This window comes from Eschscholzia californica, unplaced genomic scaffold, assembly GCF_041429995.1.
Source record: "Eschscholzia californica isolate CP2 unplaced genomic scaffold, dmEscCali1.0.p SCAF_4, whole genome shotgun sequence".
In the NCBI taxonomy this organism is placed as follows: Eukaryota; Viridiplantae; Streptophyta; class Magnoliopsida; order Ranunculales; family Papaveraceae; genus Eschscholzia; species Eschscholzia californica.
In genome coordinates, this window is record NW_028238461.1 from 4,837,033 (window position 1) to 4,854,321 (window position 17,289).

Sequence of the window (17,289 nt, forward strand, 5' to 3'; positions counted from 1 at the left end):
CTACTATACAAGAAGTTAAACTACAATAAGAAGAAACCCTTCAAAGAACTTAAACAGTCGAAAATTTGAAAAAAGAAATTGACAAAAAAAAGGACAAAGTCAGAAAGGAAGGAATTTCCGATTATTATACATTTAAATATGTAAGATCTTGAAAATGAGTGGGAGAATATATCAATCGTATAATTAAAATAAATTCTCTTTGGTATCAATATAGTCTATGAATAAATCCATTGTGTTTATAGGAAGAAAATGAAATGTTGGAAGAAGTCAAGATTGGAACGGTCTTCGTGCAGTTACTATAATGGCAAGACGGGAGTAAGTGAAGACGAAAAAAAAAAACATCATTGTCGCTGTTGTACCTGCAAATGTGAGAAGGTATCTAGATGTTTGCACACAGTTGATACTATGCTCGGCCGGGCCAGATTTGAAAGAGAGAGAGCTAAACATTTTCTGTCCCGGCCGATCAAAGTCATATTTCTTTTGCACATTACTTATAAGTGATTCAAATTAGAAGCTAAAAAGAACAAATCAGTCTAATAGTATAAAATCTAAGAATTAGTAATATAATTCTTGCTATCACAAGATTCAAAACCAGTACTAGTATATCCTATCTCAAGCTTTATATATGCATAGAGAATCCAAATAACTTGTACAAAATGTTCACACACTAAAACCCTAAAACCTTGTTAACACTAGAAAAGGCCATGTAAAAGAAGGTTCTTACTTTTGTCAAGGTATATTTGCCCCTCCGAAAGTAACGGGCCAAGGCTAATCTCCAAGCCTGACACCTTCTGTCGCACCATTTTCAGCTCCTCCGTCGCCATCTTCAGCTTATCCTGCGCAATAGTAACCTGCTCCTCTGCCACTACCAACTCCGACTTTGCATCTGATATCGCCTTCAGCTTTTGCTCTACAAAAATGGTTTTAAGCTTCTCACCACCATAAAAGTCTTTCTTGACATCCTCAAATCGTTCTCGGAACCACTTCACATTGAATTTAAGTACCTCAACCATTTTAATCTTCTCATCCCATGAATCAATCATAGCCAAAGACAACTCAGGGAGTCGGTGTTGGTTCATTTCTATGATAGTTTTCATTATTTCTGCAACCATTGTGACCTGGCCTATATACGAAGCTGTGAGAACTTGGCTGGATGCAATATGGCCATATTTTAACCAGATCTGTTCGTATATTGAAGCTTGTGTTTTCAGAATGCTGAAACCTCCAATGTCCACGAATTTCTCATCAAAAGCGTCAGGGTGATGTCGCCCTCCTTCATACAGTTGACCAGCGCTTGGGTACTCCCTCATGGGTACTTCTGACAGAGATTCTAACACCTCTACAGGTTCATTTCTTTCCACATCTACTCTAGTTTGAGTACTGTTCATAAAATCATTGAAAAGGTTTCCGAAGTCGGATTCTGGTACTGGTTGTGGTTGTGCTTCCATAAAATTACTATGCGAAAGTTTGTTGTTCTGCATTTCGATGCCTCTAGATGGCTTGTAATTCCTGGTTGCAGGCATGTGGTTTACCACCTGACATTGGCACACACAACTTATAATAAGATCAGAAATAGGGTAATGAGCTGAAGATAAAGAGCCTACCCCAAGGAAAGCTTAACTACTATAATTTGTCAGAGTTGTTCGAGACCCTACATAACTATGCTAGCCTTGATAGAGAACGGTGCCGTTAAACAAGAAAACTCTTCACTTTAATAGGCTGATTCAGAGAATAACCAATGAAGATGAACTTAGTGGTCCTAGGATCAAGTTTCACACGATTGTGGGCACTATTATGCACAAAAGACGTACAACCAAATGTTTTTAATGGTAAAAATGTAATCAATCGAGATTCAGCATAAGACTTTAATGGTATACTCAAAGGGGTTCAAAATTTTAGGACTACAGATGGAAGTTGATTGATAAGGTAGGCTGCTGTTACTTCATCTCAACACTTAACAGACAATGGTGCAGACCAAATTCCATCAGCCAAATGATAGAGTGATGGGAAGACCTTCGCAAAAAGAAGAATAGAAAGGAGATCTGGGAGTTAGTTCCAGCGGCTACTATCTGGCACATCTGGAAGGACCGCAGTAGCTAAGTCTTCAAGGACATGAACCTCAGTAAAAACTTAGATGTAGAAGACATAAAAGGAGCAGTGTTACTTTGGCTAAAAGTATAGAAAATTTCAAGCACCTTTCCTACATTAAAGATGAAATAGAATATCATAAGTGAGTTTTGACCTGATTGCTAGTATAAGCTTTGTTAGAGGCACTATCAGAGTGTTCCAAGCCAAGATACTGCTCCAATGCCCTATTGACATCTCTACTCTGAGAGAAATTGCATTAGTATGTCATTCTAGATTACAAATCTTGAAACAGAGATTGGAAAGAATCAGATACATTCAGTCAATCAAACCTGAAAACGGACGGACACTACGTCGGAGTCTTGGAGGTACTCAGGTCGACCCATTGACAAAAATGCAAACTTCCACTGACGAAACATTCACAGACAAAAGTTTAATACATTAGTTGTATAATGACTTAAAAGTTACATTTGACTAAGGTTGTGGAGAAGTAATATGTAGCGTCATCAACAAGAGAAGAAAGTTCAAGTAAGATGTACCTTGGCAAAGTCATCATCAGAGACCTCCAATTTCTTTTGTATGCGCACTTTGACTTCAGCTAGACTTTCTCCTTCGTGAATGACCAAGATAAAGGGTTCCCCGAAATTTTGGACCTCCTGCAGAAACCATATAGGATTTGATATTAGAAAAATCGGGTATATGATACTAACAAAAAGTGGACAATAATTCGTTCGAGTTATTTTAATATTAGTATTCGCTTACCATCTGACTCTGAGATGGATTTTTTGTGAAGTGATAAACATGAATCAAGTGATCAAGAGGACCCAAGTTCTTTTCTTCCTCTGGAATCTGCCAGAAAGAACAAATTTAATGGCAAACAACACAGACACAAGAAAAATCCAATACAAATCATCCGACACAAGCAAGAGTCCAAAAGAACTGGACCACACAATTTCCTCCACAGCTGGCATTAACTTACCTCCTCTGCTCGTAATGGCCAGTAATGATCATTTATGTTCTCGATCTTCTCATTAAGCGGAAAAATCTGCAAATATTTAAATTAAAATTAGGGGCAACAAAGCAGTGGATGACCGAAACAAAATTGATTCTGAACTGGTCATAAGAATATTAGTTGAGCTACACTAGACCCAAAGGGTGAGCCTACAACAAGCATTACTTCTTTTTAAGAGCTTGCTCCTTAAAAGAGACCTAGGTGTTCTAATAAAGTCACAACGACGTAACTAAATTTAATACTTTTACTACCAGAGGAGTCAAAACAAATTGGACAACAAGTGGAATAGGGCGGAGGTAATGCTTAGACTGATAGTAACAATTTAACATGATAGATATTCTAGTACCTTGTATATCTTGTGATAGAACACTTCAAGCACTCTAAGTTCTGCATCTGGATGAGACAACTCAACCTGTTTCAGAATTATTTGCAGATGTACCTTTTCTCAGTAAAGCAGTGGGTGTATTATCTTTTATTGAAAAAACTTATTAGGATTAGCGAACTTAAACGGATGAAACTTGAACTTCCTGAAGTGCTAAATAAAGGCAGATATTTACTAAATAAATAACACAGGAAAGAAAACCAAAATATTGACAGTAGCTCAGTCGCATTCATAAGAGATACCTTGGTCTTCAAGTCATTAATTACATCATCTACAGTGCTTTGATTTGGAAGTCTAATGGTATGAACCACCTAGTAGCAAATGAATCCAGATCAAATTAATCTCATGTGGTTTCAACATTATCCACAAAATATCATCAATGTGCTATGCTTACTTCTTCCTTTGCTGGGTGATAAAAAGCAACCTTCAGAGTTTTTAAACCTTGTAGCTCTGGTAGAGGAATGTCCAGGACTTCATAGTACAAGATATCAGCTGTCTGTCGATAAGAAATCCAGAGAGAAGATTTCAGACAATCACAGTAAAGTCCCGGTCACTCAAAGAAAAAGATATCAAAAGCCTCAGAATAATAACTATGGTGATAAATTACCTGATTGTAGTGAACTAACATATCAGACAAATGATCCACGCCCTGGTACTTAATAGGTCGGGGTTTAGGTGCCTGGGAGTAGCAATTGTGAGGAGTAAGCCTGAGTTTTGTTGGATCATCCAAACCAAGATGTTTAGCAACTCTTTCCGTGACATCGTCGTAACTTAATAATTTGGACCTTGAAGTTGGGATTGTAAAATGGGTAATAATTAGAGCGAAAAAATAATGTAGTAAACTAATAATAACAACAAATATCACAGAACATTAAATTATAAAATACTTACAACTCTAAACAGAAATCATCTTCCTTTGGTTTCTCTAAAGAACGAAAATGGACAACCTATTGAACGAAGAGTTAGAAATGTAGTAGAAACTAGAAGAACTAACAACTGAAGACAAAATTTCATGAAGACATAACAATGGTGGAAATTTTTCCTAGAAACAAAGAAAGGAGTTGAAATTAAAACTGCAGTAGACTTTGCAGAGAGCAAGTAGGAATAAATTTAGCAACAATTACTCCACAAGGAGAGCAAGAAGGAAAATTAATTCTGAAATTGAGTACGTAGTTTTGAGAGATTTCAGGGGATCCAGTTACAACTTTAGTGATGAAACTTGTGATTGTAGCAATATCACCAGTCACATTGCCCCTCTTGCGACCGTGCACAAGATTCCCCGTACCATTTTTGGGTGGATTTGCATCCAGTATCCCAAAATTGGCGTACCGGAATTTTCAGTTTTAATTAACCCATTTTCATCGTAAGAATCTACAAGTTCAAATAATTTGATAGTTAAACTACAGGACTTTTTAATTCATTAGTTAAGGTTTTAAGTTTTGTAGAGATTGTATGTATGACAGCACGAGAGTATGTCAATCTATTATATCTGCATCATAAAGAGTTTATATAGTCTAGGAAAGCAGTCCAAAACCGTACTGCAACTGAAAATGCGTAAGGGTATAGCCAGGCATACCGGATACTAAATTAGTAATGTATCAGGACCAGAGCGTTTTCCAGGTTACATTTGATCGTAGTTGAGGACTTGCTCCAAATGTGTATCAATGACAGTTTCAACCAAATCCTGATTTATTTGTAACCTTGAGATCAAGATCTCCAGATGAAATATTGAGGGTTGTCTTTATCTCAGATTAAATAAGAAGATCAGTCTCGAAAAACCAATCCATTTTATACAAACGACTAATTTTGCCAAGAATAACCAAATATATCCATATCGTTTATTGCGTGAGCCAATAGTAATTAGATAAGCACCATGATCTTGTTAACTTTCTAAGCCTCATTTCACAGGCTATTCGTATCAGTTCTGCATTAATTATATTTTTTTCTCGTGCTTTTCTTCCACATATTATAGGAAGCCTCGGTAACATGTACCTGACGATTATGGACGCCTTCTAGAAAAGAAGGAACATCAGGATATCGGCATTGTGGCTGACTTTCAACCGCACAGGGTTTCTGGAAACAAAGTATGTCTCCATCTTCTAGCTGCAATACATAGCATAAAATGAAGTAAAAAAGAAAGAAAAAATTTAAGAGAGAAACCAGTAGGAATGCTCGTACAAGCAGTGCTAATGCTACATTACCTCACTAGAACAAAACGAGACTTTCTTGTCTATGTGCTCGCACATAACTGAGGGCTCGAACTTTATCTCCTGCGCTCAAAAGACGGCATAATCAGATACTTTCAAGAGTACTAACTAAGAAGTACGCTAAATAAATTTGAGCCTGGTAGTAACAGCATGATGAGAGTGCAAATACTAAAGAATACCAGCCTCATAGAGTAGAGAAATTAACCTCGTAAAGTTCTAGTTCTTCATCAGGATCAAATCCAGCCATTTCATTGAGCTTTTTGAGAATTTCTAAAGGCTTGCTACTACCCTTCACAAAAAGCCTCCCCACATATCTGATATCACAGAAAGGGAATCCCTCAAGCACATGAAGTTTTATCTAGTACTAAGGTTGGTTAGTCCAAATTGTACCTGAGTTCTCCTTTCTCGGGGTCATAAAGTTTGAAGAAAAGGAGAATAACTTCTTTTGCCCTATCAGGTGGAGGAATGGGTTGTAGATCCTGTAGTTGCTTCAGAAGTCAGTCACACAAAAGGCAAAAGCTGATGGCCAAACACAGCATGATCAGACAGGCTAAAAATTAGAAATGCATAAAATTTCATAAAAGATCACGAAACGATAGTATAAAACTACAATTACCAGCCCAAGCTCTACTTCTAGAAACAGTTTTAGTTCCGCACTGTGAGCCTTCTTTGATACCTCCCTCAACTGTTCAACCTACAACACCACAATGAATTACTATAAAGTGAACTGCTGCACTGCATGGATTACTATAATTAGACTACATAGCCTGTCGTGAATTGTATATACACATAATCTAATCTAGTGATAATATCACAACTTTAGCCGCGTGCGTGCGTGTGTGTGTGTGTCTTTCAATATCGGCCTTTTAAAGAATTCAATATTTTGAAGCAGCCATAGACCATATTACGATATTGTCTACAGAGGCATAGACATAAGTAAGAAGAAAACTAAGCTGAAACAATTAACAAACATTTCACTCCAATTCCAATTTGAAACACAGTAACAAACGGGAAAACAATGTAGCATAAATAAATTTATGAAGTATTTACTGGTTGTGTTTCCTCTTGCTGTGTCAATGGCCGGTTTGGACGATATGTATGGTTTTGACGCTTCGCCCATAGCCAAAACCGCTGAAGTTGCACTGGTATACCAAACTCTTTTGCTACCTCCTCCTGCTCACCACCTCAAATTAGATCACCAGTTTATCAAAGTAAAAGGGAAATAACACTATTATTAGTTAAGCATATCAAACTGAAAAAAAATCTTACATAATCTGTTCTGACCCCTACGTGAAATATAAACACCAGAAGAAAATGCAGCAGCACTTCCCACGGAATAGGTAAACAACATACATTTAATGAGTAAATGTGGGGGAGTATGACACATCAGTTTTGCTTTCTACAAATATTGTTAATCGGAGTGGATAAATACAGATATCTCTCTGCTGACGACAAGCTATACATATATAGAAAGATCCCTCAAGCTCTTTCGGTCAACTAGGATGGGCTGAGTAATGAAGCATATGCCATAAGAGTGTTCGCCACCATCCTAGTAGGATTGCCTGCTAAGCATCCAGACTCCATTGATACTAGAGAAGACAATTTTGGTTGTCATCCAACAGAAACTTGGTTACTTCAAATGATGACAAATGCATTATCATTTTGAAGATCTAGTAGACTGTTTATCGAAAATAAATAAATGTAATCATTTAATTAAGAAAATTAGAAGTGTAGCTTTTCTAATGACAATTAGGAAAATAAGATATATTTGACGCAATACTAGATGTTACCTTAAAAAGGTTAAAAGGCATCCATTTCTGGATACGGAAACTACGAACTTTGTCATGATCAACAAGATCAAAATAAATATTCTTCCCAATTTGCTCAAGGAGGTCTTCATCCCGCGCAACCTAGAGATATCATATTAACCAGTTCAGTACTGGTATTTAAACTTGGTCACAGACAGAAGGAAGAGGTTAAAAATAACAACCTTTATAATTATATATGGATTGTAGTCTGTGACCTTACAGACGACAACCTCTGCTTCAACTATACAAGTATCATTCACTAAATATCCTCTACCGGGATCATATAGTTCATTCAGAGGCATGAACGATGTAAAACCCCAATCACATTCTCGTGCAGTAAATTGGTGGTGTGTATCTGTAAAATGCGCAAAGGTAGGATTTAATTATTAGAATACGGTAACACGAATCATTTGTACTGAAAATGAAGAATTGAAATGTTTCTTGTCACTGAAAACTGTGAAGAAGATAATCTGAAGTAAACACAAGGAAACTGTGATATAAAGACTAAATGACTGTTTTAGTTGTGGACCAGATAGGCAAAAAATGTCATCAGATTATACAAAAATAGAAACACAGATATGAATGACTCAAAAAATTCTATGAAGTTTATAGCAAATAAGCAGTAAAACAATCTCCTAAAGAAATATGCATTAAGCTTTTCGTAAGCCTCGCATGTTTAATTACAAATCACCACTCTATCATAGTAGACCATATCATTCATAGATACAAAAACCAACAAGGAGGATACCTTTTCTTACTGTGTACTTGTTATGTATTTGATTAACTATCGCCAGACTGACTTGTGCATTCCTACTCCATCCGTAGGGCAAATTAGCAGAGTCTGCTACATCTAGGTACAACGATAAGTGATCATCAACATTGTTCCCCTTTGGAAAAATCAGGACCCGCCTAACCAATAAAAGTGAAAATTACATACCATAAGCTGATCTATTTTTATCAAGTGTTAAAAGTATTCTAAATAAATCATGAGCAAATGAGAGGAGAAAATCGACATACCATTTATAAGAACCAACCACGAAAACATCAGAGTAAAGTTTCGTAGTGGTTAACCTAGAAAAATTTTCAATAGTCCAGCTGAATCTTGAAGATGGTGGATCCTCAACTGGCTGGTTTTCCACTGTACTAACAGCTACTGCTTGTCCAGCAGCAACAAAAATTGAAAAAAACTCTTTAAGAACCAAAAATCCTAAAACCTAATTAAGAACCAATTAGCACATAATGACATAAGTAAACAAATGAATGAATAAACGAAGATTACCTTCCATCGGTTGTGGAGGACCTTCAACTAACTCCTGCTACAAAAAGAGAAACTACAAATTAAAAGCCGGATCCACTAAAATCAAACTCTTTTAATCCAATCAAAACCTTGATTCTAATCAAAAGAGAAACCCTAGAGAACTAAAAATCAAAAGCAGAATAGTAATAAGAAACAATCATAGACCAAAATTGAAGTATAAGCATATAGAGAGAGAAAGTGATATTCATACAGAGCTATAGAGAGAGAGATGAAGAGATAGAATTTTAGAGAGAGAAAGTATAAACCTCTTGAATGAAAGGAGAGTGAAACTATTGAAAGGGTTTCTTCTTCGTGAAGGTAATTTCCGAATTTTAGCGGGCAAAATAACTTCCGACTGAGGTAGTGATGACTGATGAATATATAAAAGGGGATGGGTGCTTCTAAACGAGCCACGACAAAAGGTTGTTAGCATCCATCTATGTTAGAATCAGACCCAACCGCTATTTTCTCTATTAGCACCAACCAACTATGTAGGCACCGGTTGCTTCTCAGTTAACCCTAACCCCTTCGTGTTTATTTAAATCAGATCTCAATGGCAAATGTGATTCTGATTTGAATACTCAAAATTCAATTTTGAATCAAATCCACTTTCGAAAACCAGATTTTGATGAAACCCACCTCCAAAAATTAGATTTTGATCAAACTGAAGCAAGTCCAAGAATTGAGGAAGCAGAACCAGTGATTTCTGCCATTGTTGCTAAATGTGGTTTCACTTGCTATGTTACCCAACTCTTGATCAACTTTTGAGTTGTTAAGTAACCAAAGATGCAACCTCGAATGGGTTGTGTTTGATAGCAATTTGGGGTAAGGAAAAAAAACAGAGAAAAAATTTCTCGGATTAATTTTTTCTCGGAAAAAATTTGGGGTAAGGAAAGAATTTTTTTCTCCGTAAACACTTTCCAAATTTTCTATTGTTTGGTTCATTAAGGGAAAAATTTGTAGTTCTTCATTTTCTTAATTTTCCAATGTTTGGTTCGTTAGGGAAAAAGAATATTTTTCTTACTTTTTTTACTTTTATCTATGTTTGGTTTACCAAGAAAAATATTTTGTTAAACATCAAAATAAAATCATATCATCCATAAAAGTATACTTTCAAAATGTCTAACAACTACCAAACCGAGTCAAACGAACACGCGAATAAGTGCCTAAAATTATTAAAATGCAATCTCCTAAATCACTAATACTAATGCTAAGTTGAGTCATACTAAAGTATATCGATTTACGAAAAGGTGCAGCTAATTGACCCTCGATTAACCGTTGGTTAACTTTCTCTTTAACCATGATGCTCTTCTCGATTGAGGAAAGTCAAGGAATATAGTTCGGGTTTATCTCTGAACATATACATAGCATCTTCAATCTCTTGTTCGCTCAAGTTTGGAATGGTCATCAACGAATCTTCCACACCACGAACTGAAGGAGCTTGAACTGCTTCGGCAAGTTTGTTTGCAGCTTGCGCAAGTAAAATAGATGTTTCATCTGATTCTGACCGTCGTCTACGTTTTGGAGCTAGAAATTGATCTCGATTAACGGAAGTTGGAGAGCATAGGCCTTCATCTTCATCCAGATTGATGGACGTCATATTAGCATTTTCACCTATAACAAAAATATTATTAGTGTGTTACTAAAATGATTAAAACTTTTAGAAGTTGATAAATTTCAATGATTGACTAACCAGGTAGTTCGTTAGAAATATCATCAGCCTCCACTTGTCTATTGCCAGTGGCTTGTTCTGTTCCAACGATGACTCCTAATTTTTCTTGATACGGAAAACTCTTTGTACGCAAATTTTTTGCATTAGGGTGTGTCTGACAATAAGCAATGTGAAAGGACAAAATCAAAATTTATTTGTAAATTTTTTAAGACAGTATAAATAAAATAAATACCTCTACGTATTCTCTCCATGCATCGTCATCTGCCTCAATTCAAAAAGTTACATTGTTAAAGGCAAACCCACTAGCGTCGATTGCATGTTTCGCAGTAATATAATGATTTCTGAATGTCTTCATACGAGCTTTGATATTTTCAACAGTAATACGGGTTCTCGTTTTCTTATATATTTCATCAATTACTTGTTGATTTCCATTTTTTTCCAGCCAAAATGTAATCATAAAGCGTATTGACTAAAATATCATCATCCATTATAGTGCTCCACGTCACACTAGGCTTCTTACACCTTTTGTTTGAATTGACAGGGCCTGATTCAGCATCCATCTTTATCAACACATGGAAAATCACAGTGTCATATATTTTGATAATCTAAAACAATATAAATTGTTCGGTAAAACATAATTAAGAGAATAATACGATAAATAGTTTTAAAAATGAGAAAAATATTCAACAATATACTTAAACATGAATAGATAAAAAATAACTATAAATTCGAAAAGTTAGTCCACATTTCCTCTGCTATCATATCTTTATTTGTTGTCCAAAATTGTGATGGGACAATATTAATTTCTTCATCTTGCACGAGTTGGTCGACATCATCTAGTTCACCTACTTCATCGCCATCACTCTCATTCTCTTCGTCACTACTTATATCATCTGGATCTCCATCTCTTAAGAAGTTATGCAAAACACAACATGCGATCACAATCTTAGCTTGTGTATCAATATCGTGGAATGGTGCATTTCTCAAATATGCAAATCTTTTCTTTAACAATCCTATAGTCCTTTCGACAACATTACGTAAAGATGAATGACGATAGTTATATAGTTCTTTAGGATTTTGAGGACGACGACCAACATGATCTTGCAGATGATATCGTGTGCCACGATATGGTGTGAGAAACCCAGGCACCAATGGAAATTCAGCATCAACAAGATAATATTTACCTACATTAACATAATTTATTATAATTCTACTTAAATAATAAATTTGTACCTAACTAGTTTCTTTTATTTGATATAATTATCTAAAACCACGTATCAATTGAGACTGTTAATTTACGTCCGGAACGAGAGATTGCACATCTCAAAAGACGACCGTCGTGAGCAGACCCTTCCCACCCAGCAAGTACGTAATGAAATTTCATATCAAACCCACATGCTACAAGAACATTCTGGGAAATGTACGCTTTTCTATTACGATATCTAGGTTGGTCTTTGATAGGAACAGTTGCTCTGATATGTGTACCATCAATTGCACCGACGGCGTCCTATAAAATATATATGATATGATTGAATAAAACACTTATATAATTAGTTGTAAATGAACGAAGCGCTCCTGAATCTAGACTAACCTTGAAGAACTCATGCCAAGCTAGTTGACGGCTTCCATCCATCGGAGAGTTAGCACTTGTCGTTGGTTTAACAACATCTTTATAAAGCCTAAGAACTGTTGACAACACTATGTGGAAATACTTACTCACTGTTTCACCCGATCGAATGAATTGAAGAACTGAACTGCGATTACGTTGATCGTGCCCAACTGTGTATAAGAACATAGCAACTTGTTCTTCTACTTTCACATGTCGATTATCGACCAAACCATAACCCCGTAAGCGTACACATAAGCGTCGAAATGGTTCTCGTTTCATGCGAAGTTGTTCGTGACAATATCGATCACTCTCATAGTAAATTCTTTGCAATATATTATTTCTCTCTTGATCTCAATTTATGTAGGCTCTCTTACTAATGATGGCATGTCTTGTACGTCGATTACTCAAATATGTATGTATAATGATAATCATCATTGTACATACAATACGTAACTTTAATTGTGGTGTTAGCATTATATATCGTAGACAACTACAACAACAATATAAAATCTATAAATGTCTAATGTCTAATTGGTGATCATCTAATTTATTTTAAAAAAAATATTACATAAACATAAAATATTTGTAATCTTTGTTGCATATATATATATATATAACACTTACATATAAGCACTCATATATAAACATGAAATACTTATATATATATACATATTTATTATATACAGGGCCGTGCCTGAGAATCCGGGGGCCCGGTGCCAAATTTTTTAGTTGGCCCCCCTTGTATAAGCAAACGTAAAATCTAATTTTTTTTACGCATTTGGTTGCTTTTGTGTATGTCAAGGTTGTGGCTAACTTTTTCATCTCACACATTAAATTATAGTTTAGTTATGAATGATAATGAGAGTTTGGATAGAGATTCATATGATAGAAAGAATGAGAAATTTTAGAGAGGAGAAAAAAAATAAGGATTAAAAAGAAAGTTATGTGTCAAAGAACAAATTGCGTTGCGATAAAAATTATAGAAATATCATGTCGCAAGAGAGACTGAGAGAAAGGAGATTTGTGATAAAGAATAGTTTTGTTGTCCTTATTGGCTTTGGGATGAAAATACTACATCTTATACCATTTTTTTTTGTTGACATGTATATTATACCACTTGAATCATTAACGTTTCAATGTGACGACACCATAAAAATTAAGAGAAAGTGCTACCGGTAGCACTCGAACCCAAGACCTCTAGCCCAAGAGATGAACAGTGCACCAGCTAAGCTACTTCACAACTCATGCTAATCCTATAACCTTCCCGGTTTAATAGGGTTAATAGATAGCCAAAAACTTGAAAATGGCCCTTTGTGGTGGGGGGCCCTGTGCGGGCGCACGGCCCGCACCCCCCACTGCACGGCCCTGATTATATATAAGAGTTGTTACATATATAAACAATCTAGAGATAAAAAGAGATAAAGAAAAAGATAAATACATGGAAAAGTTCTTTGTTCTTTAACTAATTAATGTATCCAATTAATGAAAGTAATACCACCTAGAGAGATAGAGAAATAGAGAAATAGAATATGATTAAAAAAAAAAGTGTTGGTTGTGTCCTTTTGTGGTGTCTATTGTCTTCTTTAATTAATACCATCAATCTAGAGAGAGAAAGTGAGTGAATTTGCTTTAATTTATTAATGTTAGTATTAGTAGTTTTTATGAAAAAAGAAAAATATAGGCCACTGAGAGATATAGGCTACAAAGAGATATAACTTTTATGCTTTAATTAATACCATCAATTTAGAGAGAGAAAGTGAGTGAATTGATAAAGTAATATAGGCTACAGGAAATAGGCATAGATAAAGTTACATGCAACATACAAGTACTACTAGCATATTCATAAAAGAAAAAGTACTACTAGCTTTTATGCAAAAAGAAAAAAAGTACTACTAGCTAGCAAAGTGTTGTCATGCATATACAGAGAGAGAGAAAGAAATAGCTAACCTTAACTTTTTCTTCTTCTTGCTGCCTACCGTCCTTCTCTCTTTTGATGTGCAAATTTTTTTCTTTTATGGGATATTATAATGGGGTTTATAAAGGGAAAAAATACCCTAACTTTTTTCGGAAAAAAATTTCTCGGGGGTCAAAAGATTCCCTTTTTTTTTAGGAAAGTTAGGGAAAAAAAAGTCACGTGATGTCATTTTCTTTTTCTCTAATTTGCCAACCTAACACAAGGAAAATTTCTTTTTTAGAGAAAAAAATTCTATTTTCTCTGGGAAAGTCTCCTATCAAACATACCAGAAGACGAAGAAGGAGAAGAGTTTGAAATTTTTGTTCGGAAATGATCAGCTTTACTATTCTCAAGTAAGGATTCAATAAGTTTAGAATGGAGTTAATTCTTATTTGGCCCCCTACTTTGTGACCAGCTTCAAATATGGCCCCCTAATTTCTGTAAATTCAAATATGACCTCCTATTTTCAGACAAATGTCATAACTACCCCTCTAATTAATGATTTTCAAAATAAAATAAAAAAGAAAACCTAAATTCCACCTCACTTCCTTCTCCACCACTCATCTCTCTCCACGTCACCCATCTCTCCAAGTCACCACCCTCTTCTCCGATGAAGGTCGCCGGTCGGAGAATTTTCTGGTCGGCGACCTTCAAACTTTAAAAAAAAAAAATTTCACTCATCTCTCTCTCTATCTAAAAATTCCGGCGAAGGGGGTTTCCCTTCGCCGGAATCTGGTCTGTTCTTCAACAGACCAGTTCTTTTTTTTTTAAGTTTGAAGGTCGCCGACCGGAAAATTTTCCGGCCGGCGACTTTCATCGGAGAAGAGAGTGGTGAATTGGAGAGAGAGAGAGAGAGAGAGGTGAGTTGGAGAGATAGGTGACGTGTAGAGAGATGAGTGGTGGAGAGGGAAGTGAGGTGGAATTTAGATTTTCTTTTTTATTTTATTTTGAAAATGCATTAATAGGAGGGGTAGTTATGACATTTGTCTGAAAATAGGGGGTTAGGGGGTCATATTTGAAGCTGGTCACAAAGTAGGAGGCCAAATAGGAATTAACTCTTTAGAATGTGTTGATTTTGAAGTGAAGAATTTGATTGTATTAGATGGAACTTGGAGAAAAGCAACGAGAACGTATTATGAGAATCCATGGTTGAAGTTCTTACCACATTTGAAGTTAGAATCAAAGAAGTTGAGTTTGTACAGTGAAGTAAGACAACAACCAAGTGAAGGGTGTTTATCAATGATTGAAAGTATTTTGTTTGCTATGAAAGGATTAGGGCATGATCAAGATGGGTTCAAAGAATCTTTTAGATGTTTCTGAATCTATGGTTGGTGATCAAAGACGTTGCAAAGATGAAAATAAAACGAAAATTTCTTCTTCTTGAGGTACCCAACACTCAACGTTATTGTAACTCGTTAAAATGAAGTGAGGCAATAGTGTTTTTTTTGTTGAAAAAATGTTCAACTATGGGTCAATATCAAGCCTTAAAGCGACCGGAGGAACCATTTTTACCTTGAGCCAATCTTGTGGAAGAAGATGGAAGAAACAAATGAAGGTGAACGTCAACCAAATTAAACACCGGTGCTTATAGAGAGGGTCAATGGCCATTGGCCCGAATCAATAAAAATTTTGGATGCTAACAGTCTTTTGGCCATGTGCCTTTAGAAGCACCCAAAGGGGATTCAGTAGTTGTTTAGGAATCAAGTTTAATCAATAAAGTTCAGTATTTTAATTTAAATCTTCTTAGTTTTGGTTCTACAAATCTTAAGACGAAGATTTGAAAAAATTTTCTACAATTTAAAAGTTTTAGACGAAGATCTAATTTTTTCGAAATTTTCCGTTGCGTCAACTTCAACTTATCATGTGCAATAATAAACTCTTCCTCTGCCTCTGTCATCTTCAACTTTGCATCCGACATTGTCATAAACTTTTCAGCACTTGAACAAAAAAAAAACATAATTTTAAGCTTATCCGCACTGTGAAAATCTGTTTTGACTTCTTTGATTTGTTCACTAAGCCACGTAGCATTGAATTTAAGTACCTCAACCATCTTTATCTTCTCTTCCCATCTATTGATTATTTTCCAAGACAACTCAATGAATCGGTAGTCGTTCATTTCCGTGATAGTTTTCAATGAACCGAGTCGTTTGTGAAACCGCTTCTTACCTGTAACTCGACCAAAAACACTATCGTCCCAAAGTAATATAGAAAAACTAAGTGAACAATTTCATATCTTTCGTTTTTTAACAAATAATGTTCGTTTACCTAAACATATGCTTTATGGGAATCTCACTATCAATTTATGATTGAAAAGGTGAATTTTATTCCTTTAGTATTTTCTCATTTATTACTTTCTAATTTGAACATCAAAACGTCTATGATTCGAAGATCAGATAAACGAAAAATAAATAAAATTCGAAGATTAGAAAAAAAATTAATCAAGGTGATGATTTATTTTTTTTCTTAAGACAATTGACGTTTTGTATAGTAACACACAGTTATTGTTATTTGAAAAAAAAAATAATCAAGGTGACGATTTATTTTCCCTTAAGACAATCGACGTTTTGTATTATATCACACAGTTATTGGTATTCGTCTCTCAAGATACAATGATTAACTTTTCAAATAAATGGTACTTCTACTTAGAAAGCAGCCGGACACGAAAGCAGACTAACCTTTGTCTTCACTCGAATGAATCTTGCTTCTAACCTATCTCCTTAAGTACCCTTCATTTGGTACTTTTGAAGACCTATGTATAGTATTTCTATTAAGGTTTTAAGCACATGTAAAACGATCGTAATTCGAAGTTTTTTTTTTTTGTTGAAAGGGATCGTAATTTGAAGTTGAAATGGGTTTAATTTATAGGAATCAAATACGCATGAGTACTGTTTGGGAAGTGTCAGGGACGCGTTTCTAACCGTTGGATCAAAAGTGTATTAAGTATTATTATTACTAAGATCATGTACACTTATAATGTTTGTGGCTCAAGGGAGAAAAGATTACTCCAACCCATCAATGGTCACAGGTTCAACCCCTCCAATAAAGAACACTATTTTTTATCTTTTTAGGGTGGTTCTATATGAGCCATGAATATCTCTCTTATTTTTATATTTTTTTGTAGCGAAGTATTTATATAGTTTTGAGTTTTATACCAAAATAATTTTCACAACATTATCAAGTTTTATGTTAGTCTATTATGACATGAAATCTTAGTTCTACATGTATCGATTATCATCTCTAACAGTTATTATGTTTTCTTTGAT

At 35.2% G+C, this 17,289-nt stretch overlaps 3 protein-coding genes across 3 annotated transcripts; all 3 read right to left on the reverse strand.

Annotated features, from left to right (window-relative positions):
- Positions 1-515: 515 nt before the first annotated feature.
- On the reverse strand, positions 516-9,060 carry LOC147541854 (ubiquitin C-terminal hydrolase 12-like). Its single transcript, XM_086633560.1, has 23 exons — positions 9,003-9,060; positions 8,774-8,810; positions 8,512-8,647; positions 8,243-8,403; positions 7,677-7,849; positions 7,477-7,596; positions 6,737-6,859; positions 6,303-6,380; positions 6,077-6,165; positions 5,892-6,000; positions 5,681-5,749; positions 5,472-5,582; positions 4,371-4,426; positions 4,087-4,264; positions 3,874-3,975; positions 3,722-3,790; positions 3,444-3,509; positions 3,065-3,130; positions 2,848-2,934; positions 2,625-2,741; positions 2,418-2,492; positions 2,243-2,329; positions 516-1,535 (listed from the first exon to the last, which is right to left on the reverse strand). Exons 2-23 carry the CDS (start codon positions 8,778-8,780, stop codon positions 693-695), a joined length of 2,922 nt encoding a protein of 973 aa, XP_086489686.1. The 5' UTR covers positions 8,781-8,810; positions 9,003-9,060; the 3' UTR covers positions 516-692.
- A 1,025-nt stretch (positions 9,061-10,085) lies between these two features.
- Positions 10,086-11,023, reverse strand: LOC147541855 (uncharacterized). Its single transcript, XM_086632509.1, has 4 exons — positions 10,882-11,023; positions 10,696-10,724; positions 10,485-10,617; positions 10,086-10,405 (listed from the first exon to the last, which is right to left on the reverse strand). The coding sequence occupies exons 1-4, from the start codon at positions 11,021-11,023 to the stop codon at positions 10,086-10,088; spliced, it is 624 nt and encodes a 207-aa protein (XP_086488635.1).
- Positions 11,024-11,183: 160 nt separating this feature from the next.
- Positions 11,184-12,351, reverse strand: LOC147541856 (uncharacterized). Its single transcript, XM_086632510.1, has 3 exons — positions 12,055-12,351; positions 11,766-11,970; positions 11,184-11,662 (listed from the first exon to the last, which is right to left on the reverse strand). Exons 1-3 carry the CDS (start codon positions 12,349-12,351, stop codon positions 11,184-11,186), a joined length of 981 nt encoding a protein of 326 aa, XP_086488636.1.
- Between the last annotated feature and the right edge of the window lie 4,938 nt (positions 12,352-17,289).

What these genes read in the sequence shown, in the direction of transcription:
- LOC147541854 (XM_086633560.1), bottom strand. An exon ending in GTGGTTGGTTCTTATAAATG is followed by an intron (nt 8,404 to 8,511) that starts GTATGTCGATTT and finishes TTTATTGGTTAG; the next exon opens with GCGGGTCCTGATTTTTCCAA. An exon ending in AGCAAGAGGAAACACAACCA is followed by an intron (nt 6,381 to 6,736) that starts GTAAATACTTCA and finishes GTGGTGTTGTAG; the next exon opens with GTTGAACAGTTGAGGGAGGT.
- LOC147541855 (XM_086632509.1), bottom strand. Translation starts at nt 11,023, where the DNA reads ATGGATGCTGAATCAGGCCCTGTCAATTCAAACAAAAGGTGTAAGAAG. An exon ending in AAAAAAATGGAAATCAACAA is followed by an intron (nt 10,725 to 10,881) that starts GTAATTGATGAA and finishes GAATTGAGGCAG; the next exon opens with ATGACGATGCATGGAGAGAA. An exon ending in TATTTCTAACGAACTACCTG is followed by an intron (nt 10,406 to 10,484) that starts GTTAGTCAATCA and finishes TTTTTGTTATAG; the next exon opens with GTGAAAATGCTAATATGACG.
- LOC147541856 (XM_086632510.1), bottom strand. Translation starts at nt 12,351, where the DNA reads ATGAAACGAGAACCATTTCGACGCTTATGTGTACGCTTACGGGGTTAT. An exon ending in CTTGGCATGAGTTCTTCAAG is followed by an intron (nt 11,971 to 12,054) that starts GTTAGTCTAGAT and finishes TATATTTTATAG; the next exon opens with GACGCCGTCGGTGCAATTGA. An exon ending in ATGTGCAATCTCTCGTTCCG is followed by an intron (nt 11,663 to 11,765) that starts GACGTAAATTAA and finishes GAATTATAATAA; the next exon opens with ATTATGTTAATGTAGGTAAA.